The 26327-nt window shown below is 38.8% G+C and overlaps 1 protein-coding gene across 4 annotated transcripts in view; it reads right to left on the reverse strand.

Moving 5' to 3' along the window:
* Positions 1-26327, reverse strand: part of sema4ba (sema domain, immunoglobulin domain (Ig), transmembrane domain (TM) and short cytoplasmic domain, (semaphorin) 4Ba) — a 109261-nt gene that overhangs the window by 31897 nt on the left and 51037 nt on the right. For all 4 annotated transcript variants that reach the window (XM_077517640.1, XM_077517639.1, XM_077517636.1 and 1 more), the window contains one exon: positions 2529-2900. In XM_077517640.1, the coding sequence (XP_077373766.1) occupies positions 2529-2631 (103 nt within the window). In that variant the 5' untranslated portion in view covers positions 2632-2900. The remainder of the gene's footprint in view (positions 1-2528; positions 2901-26327) is intronic.

Genomic DNA, 26327 nt, shown 5'->3' on the forward strand with positions numbered 1-26327 from the left:
GGTATTGAAAAACGGATGCCATTAAAGGTTATTTTAGTTAACTAAAACTGATGAAAAAAATAAAACTAAAATTCAAGAAACAATATTGTTACCGAAATAAAATAAAAACGAAAATGCTTTTTAAGAAACGAAAACTAACTGATACGACATTTTATGTTTATAAAACTAACTACAGTTTGGGGATGATTTTAAATGTGATTTTTAGTCGATTTATTTTGATATGAACTGGAATAATGACGGTTTGAAAGTATGTCACACAGGTGACATTACTCCCATGGTGTTCTTTAAATATTGCGCAACAAGTAATACACTTTTTTTTTTAAACTAATACTAATACTAACAAACTCAACTAAAACTAAGCATTTTTTAAAGAACTAAACTAATAAAAAAATTCCCAAACTATAATAACCCTACTGCCATATTACAAATAAATTGGTTTATATACTGTAGCATTTTTCTAAATATGCAAAAGCACAAATCAATTATTTGTACAATTTTTCTGACTAAACACAATTTCTCTTCATAACATGATGTGGCCCTTGCGTCCTTCTGATTTTCTGGATGTGGCCCTCAAATGAAAACGTTTGGACACCCCTAATGGCCCCCGTGTGCTGCATCCGCGCTCGACTTCTCGTCTTAACATCTTTCACGCTGTTTCGTTTCGCACGGGCCGCGTGACCTCAAAGCAAATATTTCTCTGACGACGGCGATAAAAGCGAGAAGTCCGCCCTTTATTCACTGAGTGATTAATGGTGCGCGTTGCTGTGAAATGCTCCGGCGGGGCCGAGTGAGCCGTCGTGGGCTTTTTTTTTTTTTTTTTTTTTGTCGTAAGTGAGATTACCTGATGGAGCGCGGGCTCGGATACGAGGAAACACGCAAGCGCGGGCAGGATGTAATCCGTGTCCATAAAAGAACGCAGGTTGATCAACACAATCGTTTGCGTGACTCTATTTGAGGCCAGAGTGGTTCAGCTGAAAGCCGGCGCTGACGTCTCTCAATCCGTCATCCTCTATCATTTCCCCCAGGAACCGCACTAAAGCGCATTAAACCTTTTAATCCCGTTTGTCGTCTCACTCGGGGCAACGTATGGCTTTCATGAAGACAAATGATGCAGTGAGGTTCAAAATGAAGACATTTGGCCTTAAAATGGATGGATGAATGTATGGCTGGCTAGCTAGCTAGCGAGCTGGATGGATAGCTAGCTAAATCAAGCTAGCTAGTGTTGACAGGTGATGCTAATGTGGAGCTATTGAGACAGCTACTGTAAACGTCACACTTGGGACAGCTGTCTTTTTGACTATATTATATCACAAAAAATCAAAAACAAGTTGCCATGACTTGTAAGTGTGGAAGTAGAAGATGATTTTGGTTGACCGCAGGATTTACGAGGCGCATAAAGCCACCAGGATTGCGATACGAGCCTCACGATAACAATTATCCCGCGATATGACGATACCGCCATTATCGATATGTCGCTCAGGTAATAAATCCACAATAATCTACAATAAAACTAATCATAAAATAATAATAATAATAATAATAAATAAAATAATAAGAAAATAGACATTAATAAATAAAAATAAATAATAAATAAACAATGAAATAAAAAAATAAATCATACTATAATAAAAATTATATATAAATAAATATAATATAAATGCATAATATATAAATATAAATATATAAAAATTATTAAATAAATAAAATAATAATAAATAAAAATTACATTTAAAAAGATAAATCATATTATAATAAAAATAATATAAATATATATAAATATAATATAAATACATAATATAATATATAATTACAAATAATATATAAAAATATAAATAAAATAATAATAATTATAAATAAAAATAAATAATATAAAATAATAATAATAACAATAATAATAATAACAACAACAACAACAACAACAACAACAACAACAATAATAATAATAATAATAAACTATGCTGATGAGTCTTCTTCGCCTGAAGACTTGCATCCATTTCCTCGCCACTCTTTTGAGGCGCTCCCCCTAGTGGCCTGCCAAATCATTGCTCAACAAGTCATGAACAATGGAGCCGTTATAGTGGCTGGTTCTTAAACTACACTACACTAAACTTACTACTACTACTTGCATAGGCGTATCGATAAAAGTACCACGATTTATTGCGATATCGATATATCGTCACACTCGTAATGTGTCTATAAAATGCATATACTAAGGAAAACAATAATTCACCTCTGACAAACTGTCATTAAAAATCACAACAAACTTTGTTTTCAAGGCATAACATCGCCGCTGCACTTTCAACCCTCAATGCGAAGGCGCTCGTCAACGACGGCCATCTTGCCAACTTCTCGTCCACAAACAGAAACTCAACTCAAGACACTCCCAAAGTCAACATTGCTCAAGTTCAGTCAGAAGCAAATGGAGCTGCTGTTTATTTACATTGACACTTATTTGCACAGGAGAGCGTCTGACTGCAGGGGATCCGGTGGAAAAAAATCAATCAAAAATATATCAAAGCTTGACTTACTGTATGAGAATGTGAGTCGAGGAATGACGTCATTCTCCGCGGCGGCCCGGTGGAGCGTAACGACGAGTAGAAGAGCGCAGAGCGGGAGGCAGATGCAGGCCATGCTCGTCGTCCGCGTCCCCTCCGACTCGTTTCACGTCTTGGCCGAATGCATCAAGGAGGTTCGTCTTTTTCTTTTTCAAGCCGCGTTTGTTTCCTTCCCTCCTGGAGGATTTGGGCCGCCTTGAGAAAAACGGGAGCGAGCTCTACGCCGTTTGGGGCACACCCCGGCGGCGGCGGCGGCGGCTGATCCTGCTTCGGGGGGCCGGCCTGCGCCTCGGCGTCGGCGCCGTCGCCATGCGGCCACAGAAACGCGAAGGCTCCCTTTGGAATCTGCAGGGAAGCAAACAAACATTTGAATTGTGATGGCAAAAGTGTCAAATAACCAAGGAAGTTGGATTTTTCTTATTTGCTACCGTGTGACAAAAAAATGAGTTTGACACACCTGCTTTGGAAATGCAAACTATTAGAAATACATACTGTAGCGCCTGCGAGTACCTGTTGAGCAGGTATCAATAGCAATAGCGAGTAAAGCCAGGTAGGTGGCGTGTCATAGAAAAGGGGCAAAAGTCTTTATTGCAGGCTGTGACGAATTTCCATGCATGTGCTTTGTGGAATGTGTTGTTTACAGTCTCGGTGTAAACACCCCCCCAACCCAAAATTAAAAAAAATTCTTAAAAAAATAAATAAAAATAAAATCATCCCGATTACAAAGCGTAAGGCCTCCATTGCAGCGGCCTCGGGGAGGCCCTAATTAACTCATTTGCTCCCAATAACGTGTAAATAGTTTTTTTTTTTTTTATGTTTTAAGTGTCCCAAAGACGTATTTATACGTTTTTTTTATGCTAGAGCATAGTGAAGGCTTTGATGCAGCCTCTCAACTGCAAAGAACGGTTGCAGAAATGGTAGTTATTACACAAACGGCCAGCAGGTGGCAGCAGAGCAAAGGAGATCAACCAGGGCCATGTAGAAAAAAAGCTCAATTACTCACAATTTTAAATAGATTTATGAAAACTGATGAAACTTAGCTCTCTTCTAATGCTAATTGCTAAAACGGAAACAGATAGAAACATACTTTTTTTTCCTGATGAAAGAAGAGATGTTAAACTTTCTTTTATAGCAATTGAACACAATATTCTGTGGGCCTTGCAAAATCAGTCCAAATGCAGTAAAACAGCCGGGAGCGAACGGGACTGCGAAATGTGAAAATGGCGGCGAGTGGATGAGTTCAGTGCAACCGACGGGAGATTTTGCTTTGACGCGAGACGTGGCGATCGATAGCGAAAGCTGTTCATGGGGCTCCGACACATGAGCGGCCAAACGCAGCTGACGATACCGAGTGCGACTCTCGGACAGTCCGGCCAGACGCGCTAACCACAGATAAGCTGTCCTAAATATGATGACCGCAATCACAAAGCCAGATGAGGATTCAAGAGTACTTCCTTCCTTTTTGGCTCTTTCGTGTGGATCATTCAGAAGAGGAAGCGACGCGACCCACGCACGAGGCTGAGGAGAGTTGGAGCGAGCGAGCGAAGGGAACAAGACTCCCTCTGACAGCGTAAGAATCTACATGCAACTGTGCACTTTGCTGCTCTCTCCTGCATCATCATGCACAAACTCAAACCGCCCTTTCACTCTCCGCACAGGCCCGATAGTGTGCTCGGCTATAGTAGAAACGCTCTTCCGTCGTTTAGCGCTGGATTTACACTCGCAATCGGTGAAATCTAATGATGGACCGTTTACCGATACCGGTCGGGCCGGGTATTGCCGCCAACCTCACCATACGATACGTATCACGATACAGGGGTGACGATACGATACGTATCGCGATACATATGTATCCCAATACTTGATACTTCAGGCGATACGTATCCCGATATATTCCATTCATTTACTTTCATAAAAGTCATATGTATACCTAAAGGATATGTTTGTTATGCTGACTGACAAAAAATATTTTTGTTCGCCGAAAATGTATTAATATGCATGAGCCGATATGAGCGAAAATATCAAAGTCATGTTAAGTTTAGAAGTAAATAAATGTTGATATTCGTCCTCTGCTTTCATTTTTCTGAGCAAGACACAGCGTCCAATCACCGGTGAGCTATTTTTGCATTAATTGAAGGCAATTAACTTCAAAGACGCTTCTGGTTTTTATTTTTTAGGTACAATGTAAGCTGCAAATGCAAACTGCCTACTTCAAGTCAACGAGCAATATCGATTCTGATGCCTGCGTATCGATACGTGTATTGTAATGAGGCCCGCAACGATATATTGCCGTATCGATTTTTTGAGCACACCCCTAGATACCGGTTATTAGTTGTCAAGTAGACCGATAACTGATATTTTAAGTCGATGTTCATTTGCAGTAAAAGAGAAAATCTTAGCTCTAAATAAAAATAAAATGTACTTTTCTTTTAATTTTAAACATATAAAGAATTGACAGCTTGGTTTAAAAGCTATCAAATTTTCAGGAAGCTTCCAGGGTTTGGTTTGGTTGATTGGTTTTCAACATATATAAACATGAAGTATTTCTCCCTGTGGTGGTTAGCAGTCATCCCTCTCAATGTGGATGAAATCCTCCTGGTGCCTTTCCTCACAGGGTTGTTCTGTGCCCCGCCATGTTTTGTTTTTTGCGTGCGTGTCGTTAGGTACGATCATGGGGATTTTTTATTTTGTATTTTTTTAATATATATATTATGGATGCTTTCATTCTTCTTGCTGTCGACTGAAAATGACATCACAAGGGCTCAGGCGACCAATCGCAGCTCACCTGTTTTCTAGGTTTGGTCATGTGACATTCACAAGCTGTGATTGGTTACCTGAGCCCTTTGTGATGTCATTTTTAGTCGACGGCGAGGTGCAAAATGTGTTTTTAATTGTATGTGAAAAATAATGAAAGTCTCAAATTAATTATACACAAAATATTAGTTTTTTATTGCTATAATGGGCTAAATAAGTAGAAAAATCCCTTTAAATTTGAAAAATAAAAAGTGCAGGGAGTTCCCAGTGTCAGCATCATTTTTCATAAAGTGAAAATTTAAATAAATCCATAAACGAATGACAAATGCATGCAAACTAGCTAATTTGGTGTTTTTGTCGGGGTTCGTAAACGGTTTCAAAAGATCTCGGCAGATAGTGAAAAATTGTCTGGATATGTTTGAAATTTTTGCAACAATTAAAAACTGTGAACATCTTACAAATCCTGATGAAAAATTCACAATATTCGCAATTGGGCTGGGAATCTTTGACTGTCTCACGATTCGATTCGATTACGATTTTTGGGTCTGCGATTCGATTCAGAATCGATTTTCGATTCTCAATTCAAAATGATTTGATTGACAAATGATTTCTGCTTCAATTTACAGATATACACAACATTGTCATGATCTATTCCAGTCTGCTTTGCAAGACAAAATGACAACTAGAGACATTAAGGTGTCTTTTTTTTGTTTTTGTTTTTTTTTGTTTAAACATTTATTAATTTTGTATTGTAAGTGCCTTTTTCCACAAAAACAGCATTGTGGGCTACAACTGCCTTTTCCCCTTCTTCTTCATTTCTAATTTAAATAAAATCGATTTTTGGATATTAGTATCGATTCGATTCGATTAATAAATGAGAATCTCGATTCTTTTATGAATCGATTTTTTTGGCACACCCCTACTTCGCAAGCATTCGCCGCTCAGTCAAATACGAGCTTTTATCGGCCTTCAGATTTGTAAAAATACCGATGCCAAATATCGGCACCGATAATCAGTCTGGACGATAATCGGTCTATCCCTAGTGAAATCCGCAAAGTAGTCCGCTTTATTTTAAAACCCACATTCCTTTTCAATGTTCAATTTGTCTGTTTTTAAAATAGCTAAAAAAAAAAAAACAACAAGATGCTAAATGGCATCTAAACATAAGCGAGTATAAAATCAAGAAAGAAGGACACCCACGACTTCCCCAATCGCAGTCATTATTGATTAGCAGGAAGCAGCGTCGTCAATCGCCAGGCAGAGACAAGATTCGACTTGACAGTCCGCGCGCGGAAATGCGTCGCGAGTCTAAAAATAGACTTGGGAGCGAATCCCCAACCAGCCAGCCAGCCAGCGCACATCTGATTCATGAACACGTGGTGGCGATCAAGAAAACCTCCCCTGCGCTTTGGCGGCTGTCGAGTGAAAGCGCTCGCTTTGGAATTCCAATTCCAGTTGCTTTCATGGAGAACAACCACAACAAACATTTAACGATATCGCGAGCGGGAGGAAATGAACATCATATTTAGCCGAGCGGGGGGTTAATCCCCAGCAGCACTTCCTTGGAAGGCAGCTGCTGCTGCTGCTGTTTCCACAGTCAAACGATCGGTCGACGAGATGGTGAGGACGGAGCAACGGCGTTAAAAATAGCCGAGATGAAACAGGTGGCGCCCGCCGCCATGATTCCGGTCATCCGGGCCAGCTGGTAAATAAATGGGAGCGCTCGCGCACAAGAACGCTCGCTGGCCTCCCCCAGATGTGGCCTTCAACCCGGGAGTGCCACTTGTGACCCCTCCCTTGCCTGCTCTTCCACCAAATGTGGGATGCGTGAATGAGCAGGTGGGAGGACGTCATCTGTCAACTATGTTGACTTGCAGTCAATATTCGGGACAAAATTCAGTTTCTGAAATATTCCGGATAACCCGTTTACACGTCACGTCCGCTTTTAACTCATTCACTCCCAGCCATTTTCATGTTCTATTGCTATCAAAACATGGAACCTACCAAAAGAAAAATGTGTCTCTTCTTTCATCAGGGGAAAAATAAAAAATAAATAAATAAATAAATAAATAAATAAAAATAATAAATAAATAAAAATAATAAATACATAAATAAATAAATAAATAAATAAATAAATAAATAGTACGGTATATTTTTCTATCTGTTTTTATGTTTTGTAGCAATTAGCATTAGAATTAGCTAAGTTTCATCATTATTCACAAACCTGTTGAAAATACTGGGAAAAAAAAAGAGCTTGTTCCAACATGGACCTGGTTGATCTCTTATACTTTGCTGACACCTGCTGGCTGTTTATTATTATTATTATGATTTATTTTTTTTATTTTTTTATTTTTTTATTGTAATAAGTACCATCGCTTTAAGCGACCGCTTCTGGTCAGAAACTGCATCAAAGCCTTCATACAAAAACTCTAGCATACAAAAACCTAAAAAAAATGTATAAATACGTTTTTGGGAGTGAATGAGTTAACTTGCTCCGTTCAATCAAAGACGCAATATTCATGTCATTCGCCGCACTAAATTAAATAATCGTTTTTCTCCTCGCTCCAAAAGTGAGCGTTTTTTGTTTTTTTTCCTGTGTCATCATGTTTGTGTGCTTGCATGCCAGAAGGACGGACATATTTATTTGTTTATAGATACAGACTGTGGCATTTTCGCCGTAGTGGCAAAAAAAAAAAAATCAATGTAGTCAAGCGAGACTCGTTGTTCTTGTAGTACAAAGAACAAGATTACTTAGAAGTACTTAGAAGAAGAAGAAGAAGAAGAAGAAAGAGAAGAAAAAATAGAAGAACAAGTACAGGTAGTAGAAGAAGAGGAAGAAGAAGTACAAGTAGAAATAGAAATTACTTGAAGAATAAAATCCTGTCTGATTAGATCTTTTTGAGTTGTTGTTTTTTTATTTGAGTTGTTGTTTTTCTCTTTCTTTTTTACTATTGAGAAATATGGAGCAACTTACAACAAAGAATATCTTTATTAACTGTAACAGAAAATATTTAAAGTACACCTGAAATTCAAAAATAAAATTAAAACATTCAACTATAAACATTTTTTGACTGACCACGTCAAATCATATATGGAAAAAAAAAATGACAAAGTCAATAAATAATAATGCTGATCACCAACATTAACTCAGGAGCACAATATAAAAAAAAATAAAATAAAAAAAAAAAAAAAAAAAAAAACTTTAACCTGCAAAACAAAAATATATAAAATAATTTGTGCTGAATTATTATTTTTTTTTTGCTGTGTGCAAAGCGCACATGCTCAATGCAAACAAAACCCCGACACCACCGAGCGAATGCTCCCTGCGCGCACTCTGCCAATAATGAGAGCGCCACTGCCCCCTAATGCAGTGGAGGTGCAATTGCACTTTATTCTAGCACAGTAAAAAAAAATAAAAAAATAAAAAAAAAAAAAAATTAAAAAAAAATGTTCCCCGAGGGGGGGGGGTGGGGGTTGGCTGCGGGCGGGGGGGGGGGGGTTGGGGTTGTTTTGGGGGGGGGCGGCACTATTTGAGAAGCACTGACTTAAAAGTACACAAACTTGCATTTTCCTTTTTGAATGAGAATGTCAAAAATTGGTCAGCTTCAGATACTGCGCCACAAAATGATGGCACCAAACTTTGAAACATCTTTTTAATAATAATAATAATAATAACTAAGCTCAAAATGTTTGCGTTTGTGTTCAAGGAAGTGCGATGCCGCAAGACACGACGAATTCCTTGCTGACCCATTTTGCGTCCAATCCGCAGACCCACATAAGAGTAATTAATGCCCCCCCCACCCCAACTGAAGCATACAGCAGTAATTATGACCATATGCTACTCCAAAGACTTTTAATTGGCTCATTAAAATCTTATTTAACTCCATCACAGTGACGGGGGGACATTTTGAACTGCGGGTTGAGGGGAGTTAAACTTCATCAAGCTCGTTTCTCCGCAGGGAAAACGTGACGCGCGCGTTTTGCCAAATGCATGCGGAATTTCCAAGCAGTATTATCGACGAGGACCGCGCCGAATGGCCGCGTTTTATCACCAACTGTCAACCGGAAACCGAAGTGCAAATATTCCAATTTCGCTTCGTGAAGAAGGAGCTCGCTGATGAAATGTGAAGAAGTCGTGGACTGTTTTTTTTTTTGCTATCGGGGGGCCTCGAGTTGGTGAAAGAAGAGCAGCGGCGGTAGAAAAGTGAATTGAAAGAGGATAAATGAAGAAGGTAAAAAAAATAAAAAATTAAGATTACAAATTGAATTGTTGACCAACTTAAAAAAAATCACTTCAATTGGTAACATGGTTGAATTAAGTTAATCCAAATTCATTATATTAAGTTTCGGTAATTAACTCATTTGCTCCCAAAAACGTATAAATATGTTCTATTTTAAATGTTTTAAGCAGATGTATTTAGAAGCTATTTTTATGTTTATTTTTTTATGCTCGAGCATACAGAATGATTTGATGCAGTCTCTCAACAGCAAAGAAGGTTGGAAGCAATGATAGTTATTACAAAAATGACCAGCAGGTGGCAGCAGAGTATAAGAGATCAACTAGGGTCATATTGAAAAAAAAAAAAGCTCAGTTACTCACAATTCGAAATAGATTTGTGAATAATGATGACACTTAGCTATATTCTAATGCTAATTGCTACAAAACGGAAACAGCAGCCATTTTTACTCTCTTTGACTGGATTTTGATTGATTTTGCAAGGCCCGCAGAATATTCTGTTCTATTGTTATAAAAACATGGAACCTACCAAAAGAAAGATTAGTGTCTCGTCTTTCATCAGGAAAAAAAAAAAAAAGTATATATTTGTGTCCGTTTCTGTTTTACAGCAATTAGCATGAGAATCTAGCAAAGTTTCATTATTATTCACAAACCTGTTGAAAACACTGGCAAAAAGAGCTTGTTGCAACATGGCCCTGGCTGATCTCTTATACTCTGCTGCCACCTTCTGGCCGTTTTTTGCAACAACTACCCATTGCTTTAAATGACCTCTTCATGTCAGAAGCTGTAACAAATCCTTTTGTATCCTCTTGCATAAAAAACATAAAAAACGTGTAAATACGTTTTTGGGAGTGAAGAACAAAATATTGAAAAATTTATTTTTTTGTTTTTGGGTTTGAATAAGTTAAACTTAATATATTTAACTTTGGATTAACATAATTCACAATAATGTGTTGCCAATTGAAGTGATTTTTTTTTTTTTAAGTTGGTCAACAAATCAATTTGTAATATTAAATTGGTTCAACAATTCTCTTTTTTTTCATCGTGTTGTTTTATCATTTGAATCATTTTAAGGACGGGACTTCAATCCTAAGAGTACATCAGAAAGTGTGAAAAAGAATTCCTAACCTAAATAGAGATGTCAAAATTATTCGATTAATCGGTTATCAAATTAATCGAAAACTATCTTAATAATCGGCTAACCATTTGGAGCCATTGTTGAGCTTAAAATTGTCCACATTTATTTATTTAGCCAGGTTGGTCCCATTGAGAGTAAAAATGCTTTGATTTCAAATTTCAGAACAATAATTATTCACCGATTTTTGTAGTCATTCATAAAAAGGAATCTGATTACCTTTTGTGTTGAATCCAAGTAAGACATTTGCATCGACTTCATCTAACCATAGCATCAATTTTAATGACGGTCCATCCAGTAAAAGTCTTTGTCAAAAGGCATCCGAACGAAGTCGGATTGAAAACCGAAAGCAACTAAATTGCCACAAACTCGGGTGCGAAAAATGATCCCTTTTATTGGAAAAGCGGCAGAGCTGGAATGACCCATTTCATGACTGGCGGCTGTTTGAAGAAAAACAAGAAGGGGACTCCCGAATCCTTCCCAGCCGTTCGTTACTCAATAGCATCCTCGCACGCGCACGCACACGCACACACAATAAGTTTGTGAAATATGTCACTTGAAACGTGGAAGGCAGAAAATGTGACTTATACTGTACGACCGTCGAGTTACGTTCAAACGTACTCAAAATCTTCAGGCTGGTTGTGAGATGAGCCAGACGGCTTCGATTTCACCATCTGAATAAACACCAAGTTTATTTTGTTTTCTTTTGCCTAGATAGATGAATGAATGAATAAATAAATAAATAAATACATACATGGACGTTCCCGCCCATTCGAGCGGGCTGCAGATGAGCTCGTCATCATCAGTCTTTTTCCATTTGCCGTTTCCATGAGCCCAAAATAATGGCGAAAACACGTTTGGGATGTATAAGAAGGACGCCTGACTTCACGTTGACCTCGGGGAAAATCCTTTCGAGACTCATATAAGCGTCTTCGGATTCGGATTGGATAATTTGTGACACGTTCAGTGTCGGTGGTGAGACGACGTAAAGTTGGGCCAAAGGTGACGTGCCAGGTGAGGTTTTACACCGTTAAAACATTTGCCGCAGGTGTCGCGGCGCGAATGAGAATCCGAATTTGAAAAACAGAGTCAATGCAACGACACCTGACAGTCGTCGGCTGCAACGACGCGTCGACTCCTCGGTGGAATCTCACATTCGCTTCTTCTAATAAATCCAACATCAAGAATTTCTCGACCATTTCTTGGAATTCATTTTTTCATCAAAAACAAAAAATCATTCCAATGTCTATTTTGGTTATTTTCAGTACTCACAATTTGTGTTGTCCCTATCAAATATTCTTAGAATCGATTTTTCTATCAATTATTCCACCGATTCATCGAATAATTGGATTAAGTTTTATTTTGCATTCAAGTGTATTGCAAAACAATCTTCATTTTATGAACCAAATGTTTACTTGGGATTGTTTACTGCTAAAATAACTTAACAATTAAGCAGTACCACATGAGAGGGATTGATTGATTGATTGATGGATGGACGGACGGACGGATGGACTGATTGATGGATTTGATAGATTGATGAATGTATTTGATTGATGGATGGATTTATGATTGATGGATCGATTGATTGGTGGATTATTGATTGATTAATTGATTGATTGATTGATTGATTAATTGATTGATTGATTAATTGATTGATGGAAGGATGGATGGACTGATGATGGACTGATGGATTGCTGATTGATTGATTGATGGATTGATTGATTGATGGATTTGACAAATTGATGGATGGATTGATGAATTGATGGATGGATTTGATTGATGGATTGATTCATTGGTTGGTTGGTTGATTGCTTGATGGATGGATTGATTGATGGATTTGACAGATGTATGGATGGATTGATTGATTGATTAATTGTACTCACCAACCTTATTGAAACTGATTCGGTTACCGTTTTATTGTTTGCTGCTTTCCAAAGTAAAAGCAGATGTTTGTGAATGTCTTATTTTGAACAAAAACCAAATTAGTTTGCTATCAAGAAGGACTACAGAAATCAGAGAATAATTATTGTTGAGAGACTGAAATCACATGATTGGACAAATTGAAGTTAAACATGGCGCATGCCAGGAAAAAAAATAATAAAATCCATACTGCTTGTGTATGTGGAGGTTTTGTTGCATCAAAATGAGTTGTGTATGATGTGAACAATATAGCATGGCGAGTGTTGCACTTAAATGCTTAACTCATTCACTCCCGGCCATTTTCACTGAAGCAACCCCTTTACTGGATTTTGCAAGGCCCACAGAGTATTATATTCTATTGCTATAAAACATGGAATTGACCAAAAGAAAAATTTGCATTTCATCAGGAAAAAAAAAGATATATTTCTATCTGTTTCCGTTTTGCAGCAATTAGCATTAGAATATAGCTAAGTTTCATCCCAAATCTGTTTAAAACAGTGGGGAAAGGTTTTTTGCAACATGGCTCTGTTTGATCTCTTATACTCTTCTGCCACCTGCTGGCTGTTTTTGTAATAACTACCATTGCTTCAAGCGTTTTCTTCAGTTCCGAGGCTGCATCAAAGCCTTCTGTATGCTCTAGCGTAAAAAAAACCATAAAAAACGTATAAATACGTCTTTGGGAGCAAATGAGTTAAAAAGTTACTTAATATGGATATTAGGGGTGTTAAAAAAAATCGATTCGGCGATATATCGCGATACTACATCGCGCGATTCTCGAATCGATTCATAAAAAATAAAAATAAAAATTTTTTTTTAAATTTATTATTATTATTTTTTTAAGAGCTCAGGATTGTTCATTCGGTAGTCTTACCGATTCAACGTCTTATCATCATTGCCTTTTTTTTTTTTTTTTGTGTGTGAATCGATTTTTAAACTTCCATTTTTAATGGCAAAATATTCAACAAAACGTCTGACTTCGGGTTAGGATTCACACCTTGAAGAATGTTATATGAACGGAACATTAAGCCTGAATATTTTATTTTAATGCTGTTCAAACATGAAACAGATTACAACCTCTATAAGACTGAAATTTCAGATAAATAAATAATACATTTTCATATAAATCTTACACTCTACAAGCTTACTGATTAGTATTTTCTAAATTTGAATGAAAAAAAATCGCAACAATCGACTTATAAATTCGTATCGGGATTAATCGGTATCGAATCGAATCGTGACCTGTGAATCGTGATACGAATCGAATCGTCAGGTACTCGGCAATTCACACCCCTAATGGATACCGTGAGAGACGATGAGAAAAGTTGAACTCGTATGACAAAAAGAAAAAGTCCAAAATTCCAGACCACTCGACGTTTTGGGCCGGGAACAAAATGTAAACAAAACATAAGCAGACTTCTGATCATGGACAAACCGTGGCCGATACGCAGAACCAGCGAAGGCAGCAAGCACATCCTGATTGCTGACCCGGACTATTTTTGGAGCGTGAGAAAAAGAGACACGGGCAGGTTTGGACTGCACAGCGCAGCGTTTGTTGATATCAGAGGTCCTTGTTTTGACGAGGGGGCGTCACGTGCCTGCCAGGTGAGACTCGTAAAGTAGGTCAGGCCTGTTGAAACACTCCCACTTGTCAACGTCTCCGTTTGTTTAGCCTATAAACCCGTTTTACTGGAGCGGAATATCGACAGCGATGGAGGCGGTGCCGGTGAAACGATGATCTCAACACGATTGCAGCCCACGCGGAACTTTAGACTGTACACACTTCATCAAAACTGCACTTGACTCGCGTCGTTACTGTGCAAACTTTGGACATGTTTCTACTCTCATGGTGCAAACCAGAATTTTTGTATCGTAGATTTAGCCAGATAGCTCAAAAAAAAAAAAAAAAAAACTAGTAATGTTTAAGAGGCAGCTGTGAAGTGGTTGCGTAATCTCACAAATCCAGCGTGAAAGCTTCAAGATGATACGCTTGTTCTTTTAAGGAGAAGAGGCAGGAGGTAAAACTGGAGAATAAAAAACAAAAAGACAACAACACCAACTCTGAAGTAAGATAGAAAAGTGTCAGCGCCAGAAGACGGAGACATTAAAATGGGCGTGACGACGGCGCTGTGGCGATCAAGAAAGAATCGTTCCCGGAGTGTAGGATAGAAGTTGGTCTCAAGACCAAGACCGATCTCAAGACCACTTCTTAAGGGTCTCGGTTTCGTCTCAGAATCCAAGACATTTTTTCTCAATCTTGGACAAAGCCGACTGGTGATTTCTGATCAAGACTGGTCGAGACCAGGCAAGTGTTGAGAACATTTCTAGTAAATTTTGAGAAAATGTGCAAGCGTAGCTGGAGAATTTTGGAAATATTCACATTTCAAGGTGAAAACTTGTCCTTTGACTTCGAAATATATCTTTATTGACACTAGTCCTGGAACTTTACTGACATACCGCAAAGGTCACAGGGGGGGTGGGGGGTAATTTTCAGTAAATTTCTGGAAAATTTACTGGAAATTTCCAGTAAATTTCTGGAAAATGTGCAAGTGTAGCTGAAGAATTTTGGAAACATTCAAAAGTGAACACTTTCAAGGTGAAAACTTGTCGTTTGGATTTGAAATATATCTTTACTGACGCTAGTCCTGGAACTTTACTGACATACCGCATAGGTCACAAAGGCGTAGGGGGCAATTTTCAGTAAATTTCTAGAATAGTTACTGGAAATTTCTGGTAAATTTCTAGAACATGTGCAAGCGTAGCTGGAGACTTTTGGAAACATTCAAAAGTGAACACTTTCAAGGTGAAAACTTGTCGTTTGGATTTGAAATATATCTTTAGTGACGCTAGTCCTGGAACTTTACTGACATACCGCAAAAGGTATGGGGGATAATTTTCAGTAAATTTCTACAAAATTTACTGGAAATTAAAATCTAGAAGATTTCCAAGTCTACATGGAGAATTTTGCAGATATTCAAAAATGGACACTTTCCATAGGAATTTTTACATTATTTGTAAAGAAACAAAAATACTTTATATGGCAACAAAGCTATGACAGTATTAAAGTGGGCCCTTGCTATTTCCCTCGCGGGAAATGTGGACTGAGTTTGACTGCAAATAGCAAAAATCTATAAATAGCTTTTGGGCGGTGTCACCTAAGAATTTTTTGGGGGGAGGTGTGGGAGTGGGGAATCCCTTCTTCTTGTTTCATATATTACGATTTTTTTCGCTCTGATAAGTTCCGATGTTCTTTTTTAAGATTTCGGCCACCATGAAAGGCCGCAAACAAAGCGGGCGCGGCGGTGTGTCCGCTCCCCCCCCCCCCCCCCCCCCCCCCCCACCCCCACCCCCCCCGCGCTTGCACGCATTCCACCGGCTTTAGAGGCTCAGACACGAGCTCGGGCTGGAGGCCGCTGGGCAAAGGGCCGACCGCACACATCCATCAGTGTCGTGAGGCTGAGCCCGTCAACGACACGGACCCTCGAGTCCACTTGGGGCGCACGGCCAAGTCGACTGCTTTCAATCTCCACACAGGGTCCTATTTTCGTGAGTTTTCTCACGTAAACGTTTGCCAAACTAGCGCAGATACAAGACGGGATGGAATGCAGCCGACTCCCGAAGCGGCTTTCTATGACTTGTCATTTCTACCAAAAATGACAATTTATCTATTTAATCCTGTTGGATTGTTATCATTGTTAGATATTTTTTCCAAGTGAAATCGTTGTCTAGCAGTTTATCAATGCATCCAGTTTTCCTAATGTCCCGTCTTCAAAAGTCAAAAGCACAAGTTAACTCCTCCCTCTTTAGCTCCCATTCAGACCAGATTGAAATGACTTTGTGGGAGGAGGCGGTCCTTCATGTGGGGTCTTGCCACGCCCCACATTCCCTGACCTCACTTGAGTGGGGATCAATAGCGACGGATGCGCATTCCCGCGTCTTCGGGTGTCACGCTCGAGACGTCGGCATCCCCGTCATCCGAGTCTTTCGGCTGGCGAGAGAATGCGGAGGGAATTCCAATCATTGATAAATGGAGAATCCCGGGCGACCACATGTGACCCGCGAGGCCCGATGCATCAACATCGGGAAAACCGTCCGGGGGCAGACGAGTTCTTGTCACTCATTTGGCAAGGCGAATGCAGTCAGGCTAATGTTGTCAGTCAAGGGGAAGGTGAGAACGAATCCTTGCAAGAAAGCCAAGAACAAAAGCAGCAAACACGTTTACGAACTGTGAGGTTCCCCAGGGCTCAATTCTGTGACCTCTGTTGTTGTGTTGATGACAATGTTCAAATATAGACTTAAAAGCAATTCTATTTAGTTGTTTATATAACAACTCAAAGTTGATTTTTTATTTTTTTATTTTTTTTTTATAATTCTTTTGTTTTAATTTAATATATTGATGATTATTTTTCTTTCATGGTTTTTTTTGCCTTTAATTTGACATAGCTGTAAAGCACTTTGAATTATTTTCAACGAATAAAGTTGCCTTTCCAATTACAAGCAGGAGCCGAAAATGTCATCTGGATGAAGATTTTTCCACCTTGGCAGAGATCACCGCTTCGCTGAGTGCCATCCTCCTAATAGTCCATGTTTTTTTTTTTGTTTTTTTTTTTGTTTTTTTTACAGCCCGTTTTCCCCTTTCAGTCACATTGGACACGGTCGGGAACAGAAGGAAAAAAAAATGACGGGGGCCCGCATTGCATTGATCCTCGGGCGAGATGATTTAATGGCCGACTGGCTGTTGTATGAAACCAGACAAGCATAATAAGTGGATTAGCGGCCTATCAGATGACAGAGTTGAGATGAGAGCGCGCCCCGGCCGGGTTGCAGGTACACGGACGCAGCTCGTGACATCACGTGACGAGGTGATCGTTGTGCAAACGCATAAATCAACCAAAGAAGGTACAAAAAAAAAAAAAAAAAAAAGGTACGACAAGTTGCGAGACATTTTCCATGCTGTAACGCTCGGATTAGCGTGCCAACTTCAAAAAAAAAAAAAGAGAAGCTTTTGTTTCCAAGGCGAGAAGCACACCTCCTCGTGTGGGGTTCAGACGCAATCTCGCTTGGAACATGTTCACGCACGCCAGACCACGCGGGTGGGAGCCCACGTCACGGAGAGATGACGATCAATCCGTTTCCACATCGTGGCGACATTTCGGCAAGTACCGCAAACGCAAGCTTCTCATACGGGGTGAGCGTCCGTCCGCTTTCACAAACAGGAAGTGACGCGTTTTCTTTTCATTTTTCAGACCGACACCGGTACGAGTATTTATGTACTCACAAAAAACACATTCAGAGATTGAATGATTAATTATTTATAAACCGCTTTTAACTTTATTACAACAGTGGATATTAAAAAAAAAAAAAAAAAAAAATCGTCTATACAAATGCCACGACAAAATAAATCATTTCACACCACTCAGTTGTGAGAGGAAACATAATAGATTAAATAATAATGTACACACTCATATTTGGGATATGGCTAGGAGTGGGTCTAAAATATCAATATTCATAAAAAAATTATACTTTTAATACGGCTTTTTTTTCCCCGTAAATTAACAATTTTGCTCCCAAAAACGTATAATTACGTTTTTCTTTTTATGTTTTAAGTGTCCCGAAGGCGTATTTATACATTTTTTTTTATTTTTTTTTAATGCTAGAGCATACAGAAGGCCTTGATTTAGCCTCTCAACTGCATAGAACGGTTGCAGAAATGGTAGTTATTACACAAACGGCCAGCAGGTGGCAGCAGACCAAAGGAGATCAACGAGGACCATGTTGAAAAAAAATAAAAAATCAATTCCTCACAATTCTAAATAGATTTGTGATGTCATTTTCAGTTGACAGCAAGTTGCAAAATGTGTTTTTAAAGGTACTAATTGTACATGGAAAAATAATGAAAATATCAAATTTATTATAGGCAAAATATTCATGTTTGACTGACAAAAATGGCTAAATAAGTCAAGTATCCCTTTAATTGTATGTTTTTTTATTTCTAGCAGAAACCTGTTTTTTTTTTTTTTTTTTTTGCCAAATGAGACCTTAATTTTCCCTACCTTGATTTTAAAAAAACTAAAAAAAAAAAACTTTAAAAAAACTAAAAAAAAAAATTCATGCTAACATCCCCCTAACTGGCATTTGAACAGGGGTGTGTAGACTTTTCTTTTTTTTTTTTTTTTTTTTAGATCCACTGAATAGTAAAGGAGTACATGTCTCGACAAGGAGTGGTAACGGAAGCATATTATTCTATATTTCTATGTGTGGAAATGTGAAGCGTCCTCAAACAAACAAAGAAAAGTGCAGTCAACCTCCATGCGGTTTAGCGTATTTTCTTAACCGGCTTGGCTCAATGACAGACTAAATATATTTCCATTATTTCATATGGGAAAATCCAAACAAACTGCCATAACCATAAAGGCCCCAGTCGAATACGAATGGTAAATGGAGTGCACTTATTACCCATTAACACACATAATCATAGACCAATGCGACCTAATAATGAAATGGTTTTATTTATGATTTGGCTATCAAAGTTAAGTGGTTGAAAAAAAAAAAAACGTCATTAATCCAAACCGTGCTTGCAAACGCTAAGTGGTTCCCACAAGAGATTACAGTTGACATTGTATGACGTCATCGGGCCCGTTTATCACACAAGCGGGGACCACCGCAGCGGGCATTTGAACGCCGATAACATAATCCGCACCTGCGTGCGCAACCGTGCACTCGACCCGGCCGGTGGCGAAGCGCCAGGGATGGAAAAACAGAAAGAAGCCGACGTGAGACCCCCCCCCCCTTGCACACAAAACACCAGCGCGTCTTAAAATATCACATCTCCGAGCCCACGAGATGAATTATTCAGACGTCGCTATCGTACTGTGGCTCTCCTGCAAAAACATGAGCCCCCGCCGGCCCGTCTGTCAGCTCCGCAGCGCGACGTGGCCTTTTTTTTTTTTTTTTTCAACCACTGGAGGCTTTTAGCACCGTGCGTGTGTGCGAGCGTTCCATTGTGTACTTCCATCTCTATTTCGGGCCCTCTGAATGGAGCCGCATAACAGTAAGGGGGTGCGATAGTGTTACCGTGTTGAAAAGGGGGCGGGGGACGCGCTGTACATCGTGACGTGACATCACCGCAGCACAAAGCCGTCAACAGGACGCCACATGCCATCCACAAATCTGCAGCATCAACAAATACATGGAAAAATCCTAAAAACAATAATAGATATGTTCTATAGTTGGGGTTGTACAAAAATTACAGATTTACTTGACATATTTTGTAAAGATTATCCTTCAACGAGATCCTTCTTTAACACATCTAGTGATTGGTTTGTAAATACGTTGCCCGTTTGAAGAGAATTGGTGCAATTACATGCGATTTTGGCTGGCATGGCTGCTTTAGAGTGCCTCGTTGTCAGCTATGAGTGCAAACACATGACGGCGAGTGAAGGTGGAAGAGTGAGGTAAAAAAAAAAAAAAACAACAACAATGTAAAAATGATGTGGCAGCCACCGTGTGGACAGGTGCTTCGGGCTGGCATGGCCCCTTTAGAGTGCCTCATTGTTAGGCATGAGTGCACACACATCATATGAGAGAAGGTGACAGAGTGAGAAACGAAAAGAAAAGAAAAAAATATTAGAAAATATATAATATATAAGAAAAGAAAAGAAGAAAATTGACGTGGCAGCCAGCATGTGGACAGGTGCTTTGGGCTGTAATGGCCCCTTTAAGAGTGCCTCGTTGTCAGCCATGAGCGCAAGCACATCACAAAGAAAAGGCAGACGGGTAAGGTAAAACAAATTTTACACGTCTGACTTGACAGCCTAAGCGTGTGCAGATGCTTTGGGCTGGCATGGGCCCTTTAGAGTGCCTCGTTGTCCGCCATGAGTGCATGCTCATCATGGTGAGAGAAGGTGAAAGAGTGAGGTAAAAAAAAAAAAAATTGTAAAAATGACGTGGCAGCCAAAATGTAGACTGGCGCTTCGGGCTGGCATGGCCGCTATAGAGTGCCTCGTTGTGCTGCGGAAAAGCCCCACGATGACCCGGCGAGATATATGAGCTTTTAAGTGGCAATATTTTTGTGGCTCAAACATTATGACACTTCTTTTCACTTGACAGGCACTTGAAATCTTCTAAATACGGACAGATTTATGTTTATAAATAAGTGTGAAATCACGTTCACCGAGGGGATGATTTGGACTGCACCTTCACGCCTGCTTGCACTGCAAAACAACCTCAGGCCTGTTCTCGAATAGAAGCTCTCGATTTGAAAAAAAAAAAAAAAAAAAAAAAAAAAAAGTCTTTAAAGTGTGTGAAGGTTGAAGTTTTATTATGAGCGCTAAATAAACAAGTAAGAGGATGAGGATGTGAATCGCCGGTCACAAGATCCGTACTTGGGACACTTTAAGAGGGATTTAGTTCCACGCGCTCGCTAACATCGTCATCGCGCTTAACTCGCCGGACGAACGACTCTTCAGTGGACACGCTAACGAGAAACGACACAAGCGCTGCGCCCAAATGTTTACCTTCATTCGCCAAGATAACGATTATTAAACCGAGGTTAACGTCTGCACAATGCTAAACGAGTGCTCGCCCGGGAGGGTCCGTCCATTAATCAGACCCGCAACAACAACAAGCTGGACCGCCAACAACCGCTCGGTGCCACAAGTGTGACACCTTATACAACTACACCCCCCCCTCCCCCCACGAGGTCAAATGTCAATGCCGGCGCTTGCAAATAGCTCTTTACTATTAAACATGCAACAAGTGGGACAGGTGTGACAAAAAAAAAAAAAAAAAAAAAAAATGAGGTTATGCAAACACGCCCTTGGAGGACAGCGCTGCCGTTCTGTCATCGCGCCGACACACGTGCAAACATACGCCGCATGCTTGCCGCACGCTGGTTCACGCCACTCCAAATTCACAAATTCACAAAAATACTTATTGCCCAAAAAAAACATGCTAAATAAAAAAAAAAAAAATCCAATTTAATAAAAAACAATAGTGTTTTAAGCTTACGAAGCCATATTCACTTATCTTACCGGCACACTAACACATGGAAAAACTCACCTTTTTAGTCATTAAACTAACTTAATTACCACACCGACGGCATAACAAATGAGGTTTTTCCTCTTTGGGCGCATTTTAAATCAATCAATCAATCAATCAATCTATCTATTTAGCTTCTAGCTAGCTAGCTAGCTAGCTACTACATAGCTAGCTACTAGCCTCATTCTAGCTAGCGCTAAGCTACTTCATCTCTCAGGCCCACCATGCAAATTTGTAAATTTCCTCTCATCTATCTATCTATCTCTAGTCAGCATATATCGGTCTATTTAGCTAACTAGCTAGCAGGGTTAACTAGTAAATCCATCCATCTATCTCTAGTCAGCATATATCAGGCTATTTAGCTAGCTAGCTAGCATAGCTAAATAGCAAATCCATCCATCTATCTATAGTCAGCATATATCAGTCTATTTAGCTAGCTAGCTAGCTAGCTAGCGTAGCTAACTAGCAAATCCATCCATCCATCTATCTCGAGTCAGCATATATCAGTCTATTTAGCTAGCTAGCTAGCGTAGCTAACGAGCAAATCCATCCATCCTTCCATCCATCCATCCATCCATCCATCCATCCACGCTAGCTAGCCTAATTCTAGCTAGCGCTAAGCTACTTCATCTCTCAGGCCCAGCATCCAAATTTGTAAATTTCCTCTCATTTGCTAGCACAGCGTTAGCCAGGAAAAAAATGTGGTTGTTTTGAGCACTAAATGGTGGTTGCTAACTTAAGACGAATTAGCTGTTTGTCAGCTAGCTGCTAGCGACTGCTTTTAGCCGTTTATTGCCGCTCCCAAGTGAAGCTGACTGTCACATTAATTGTGACGCATAAAGAAAATCACAGTAAATGTCAATTTGTCTCACAAATGTCCACTTGCTTAATTCTAATACACAATAGACGGGTTAATGAAACTAGCGCTAGCATTGATGTTGCGGTACTTGTAACATGTTACGCAATGGATATTTGAACACAAACATTGCATCTTAGTCATGATGCTCTTCTTTGTGTCTCGTCAATAAATCTAAATGTAATATTTCTACATGTATGTGTGTATTTTACAGCCACAGGTGACCCGAGCGCAAAAACCGTTTCCCCAAACATCCTACTTAAGGACGCCATATTTGCACTCGCTGACTTCCCACCCGGCACTGCAGTCACGATTCAAAAGTACAATCTGAGAGATACGCCAGCGACTTGGCCCGCTTCCCACATCCGCGGCCGTTTCCCACATGGCCAACCAGAGCGGGAATAAACACAGAAGCCCGCTGTGCTCCCAGAATGCGCGTTTGCAGAGTTTCCCATCAGAACAGGAACACGGGAATAAGATTTCCCTCGAGGCCCGCGCCTTTAACCTTTCGGTTACAAGCACGACATTAACCCTTTCCTCACGTTCATTTCTTTCCATTAGCACGCGCTGAAACGTTAACGACGGTATACAAAATGTCACATGAACAAAAACAGAAGATTAATTTAAGCGCACTTAAGTTGTCAGCAGCAGATTTTTTTTGTTTTTTCTCTTCAGTAAATGTACAGCAGAAAAGTTCGTTTGGCGAACGAAACTCAACCTCTTGTTGCCACGGAGACGGCAACTTGTCAATGACGTGGACAACATCAAGATGGCCGGAGCGGCGGAACATTCAGGAAGAATCCTTCACGAAGTGTAAGTGGGCGTGGCCAAGAAGCCTGGGAAAGTGCAAGTTACAGTCCCGGGGATTATTCCCAAGGAGAAACATTGTCGTTTCGGATATGACATACAATTATCTTTTGTGACGCACGCCTCGTACAAGATACAAAATATTGTATGCGCTTGGGGCCGTTCACACCGTTATGAAAGTGGGTTAGCTTAATGCTAAATGTGTTAAAAGATGGGCTAATGGGAATTGTGAACATACAATCAACATATTTAATCCTATTTCAGCAAAGCTTTTTGCTGTCAAATTTTGACGCTAATATTTTCTCTCACACTGCAAATTAAAGTCGGTTGCAAATATCGGTTAGCGGCCTCCTTGATTACTAATAATCGGTATCGGTGTTGGCCCTGTAAAGACATCTTGGTCTATCACTAGCCTTGTTACTCTGTTAATGTCCTAAAAAAAATAAGAATAAAAATAAAAAAATTATGCCAGCGGGTACTAGTTAGCCCCAAGGACATGAAGAGCTCACCAGTGATGGGACAATTGTTTATTTGTTCAAAATGGAATTTACAATGTGACTTATTAAGAAGGATAAAAACAGAAGAATACTAACATTTATTTATTTATTTATGGTACGTTTCTTCTATACCATTTTTTTTTTTTTTTTTTTTACAAAAAATAGATTACACAATAGGGAAAAAAAATATTTTATTTATCCCCAAAAAATGTTAAGACATTTTTTTTTTTTTTTTTTTTTTTTTTTTTACAAAAATAGATTGCTCAATAGGGAAAAAAATGATTTTATTTATCCAAATCTTTTTTTTAGGAAAGTTTTTTGTTTTTTTTAAGATTGCTCAATAGGGAAAAAAAATGATTTTATTTATCCAAATATTTTTTAAGAAAGTTTTTTTTTTTTTTTTTACAAAAATAGATTGCTCAATAGGGAAAAAACTGATTTTATTTATCCAAATAAATGGAATTTTTTTTTTTCCCCCTCACTGTTATCCTACCATCCGAATTTAATAGCGGTACATGCCTATTGGGTCAACTTCAATTTACCTGAAATGTTTTTAGTGCATTTTCGATCCATCGTGAAATTTCCCCCGAAAGCTCAAATTCATCAACTTTTTCCGATTGTATTTTGAGGCTCCACTGTAGTAAGAAGAACATAAAAACACTTGAACTGTGTTACATTAAGAGGAGAGAGGCAACTCCAAGTCTGCCTAAGGACATGTGGTAAGAAACGTTTTGTTTTATTTGGTCTAATAAACGATTCCCTTAAATGTTTGCAATCCAATTCAGGCGGGATTTGGATTGGATTGGAATGGGGAATTTTTAATCGTACGCGCTCTCAGAGCCTTTGGGGGTAAAAATAGCGTTTTTGTTTGAAAGCGCCTTTCAAACCATCTCGCAGAACTAAAGTCAAGCTGACGAAAGAAGCGGCACGCTTTGGGGAAACACGTGCGTGCGTGTGGCACCGGCGTTTGAGAGTCATCCATCATTTATTGGTCGTCTTTCCCGGGATTTAGTCGTGTCGCAACAGGTTGTCAACCGCTTTCAGCTACTTGACGACACGCGCGCATCGTTTCGTCTTATCCGTCAGCTTCTCTTACTTGCAGCGCACTTGATCTGCCACCGCATTCCCCCTCCTACAAAAGTTTTCCACTTGATGTTACGAGTGTGACGATATATCGATATCGTGACAAATCGTGATACTTTGTCTCCCGATAGATTATCGATACGCCTACGCAAGAATTGCAATATTTGTAGTGAATATACAGCCACTATAACGGCTCCATTGTTCATGACTTATTGAGCAATTACTTGGCGGGCCACTAGGGGGAGCGCCTCATAAGAGTGGCGGGGAAATGGACGGAAGAACATCAGATTATGTCTTGAGTAGTTTTATCGTAGATTATCGTGGATTTATTACCTGACCAATATATCGATAATCAAAGTATTGTCAATTTTCACTTCTTTCTACAAGTCCAACTTTTTTTTAAGGTACAACTTTTTTTTTACATACATTTTTTTTACGTACATTTATTTTTTATGTACAGATTTTTTTTTTTACGTACAAATTTTTTTACAGGTAATTTTTTCTAATATTTTTTTACGTACCAATTTTTTTTCTTTTTAGTACACATTTTCCTTTTCACAGGTACATTTTTTTACGTACAATTTTTTTTTTACAGGTTCAATTTTTTTTTTTTTTTTTTTTTTTTTACGTACCAATTTTTTTTCTTTTTAGTATACATATTCCTTTTTATTTACGTACAAATCACAACTTTTACAGAAACAAATGTATACTTTTTTCTACAGGTACAATTTTTTTTTTTACGTACAATTTTATTTTTTTATGTCCAGATTATTTTTACATAAAAATTTTCTTTACGCACATTTTTTTCAATGTGCAATTTTTATTTTTTTAGTACACATTTTCTTTTATCCAGGTACTTTATTTTAACATACAAATCACGACTTTTACAGATACAAATCTAAATTTTTCTCGACAGGTAGAAATGTTTTTTTTTTTACATACAATTTTATTTTTTATGGACATATTTTTACGTACACATTTTTTTACGCACAATTTTTTTTTAACCTACTATTTTTTTAGTACACATTTTCTTTTTTTTACAGATTCATTTTTTTTTTTTTACAGGTAAATTTTTCCACGTACAAATCACGACTTTTACAAATACAAATTCATACTTTTTCTCCAGGTATTTTTTTTTTACGTACATTTTTTATGTATAGATTTTTTTTACATGCAAATTTTTTTACGGACTTTTTTGTACACATTTTCTTATTGTTACGTACAAATCACGACTTTTACAAATACAAATTAATACTTTTTCTACGTGCTTTTTCTGTACTGCACATGGCTAACCTGAAGAGCGAATGTGCCGCGCGATACCTTCCCGGCGCTGACATAACAGTCCGAAGCGTTTCTGGCAGCACGGCACAGGCGTCTCATTGTGACGCCGCCGGCATCCAGAATGCAAGCGCCAGCTGTTTTTTTTGTGGCTCCCAGCAAAGGAAAA

The sequence above is a fragment of the Festucalex cinctus genome, chromosome 3 (genome assembly GCF_051991245.1).
Source record: "Festucalex cinctus isolate MCC-2025b chromosome 3, RoL_Fcin_1.0, whole genome shotgun sequence".
Taxonomy (NCBI): domain Eukaryota; kingdom Metazoa; phylum Chordata; class Actinopteri; order Syngnathiformes; family Syngnathidae; genus Festucalex; species Festucalex cinctus.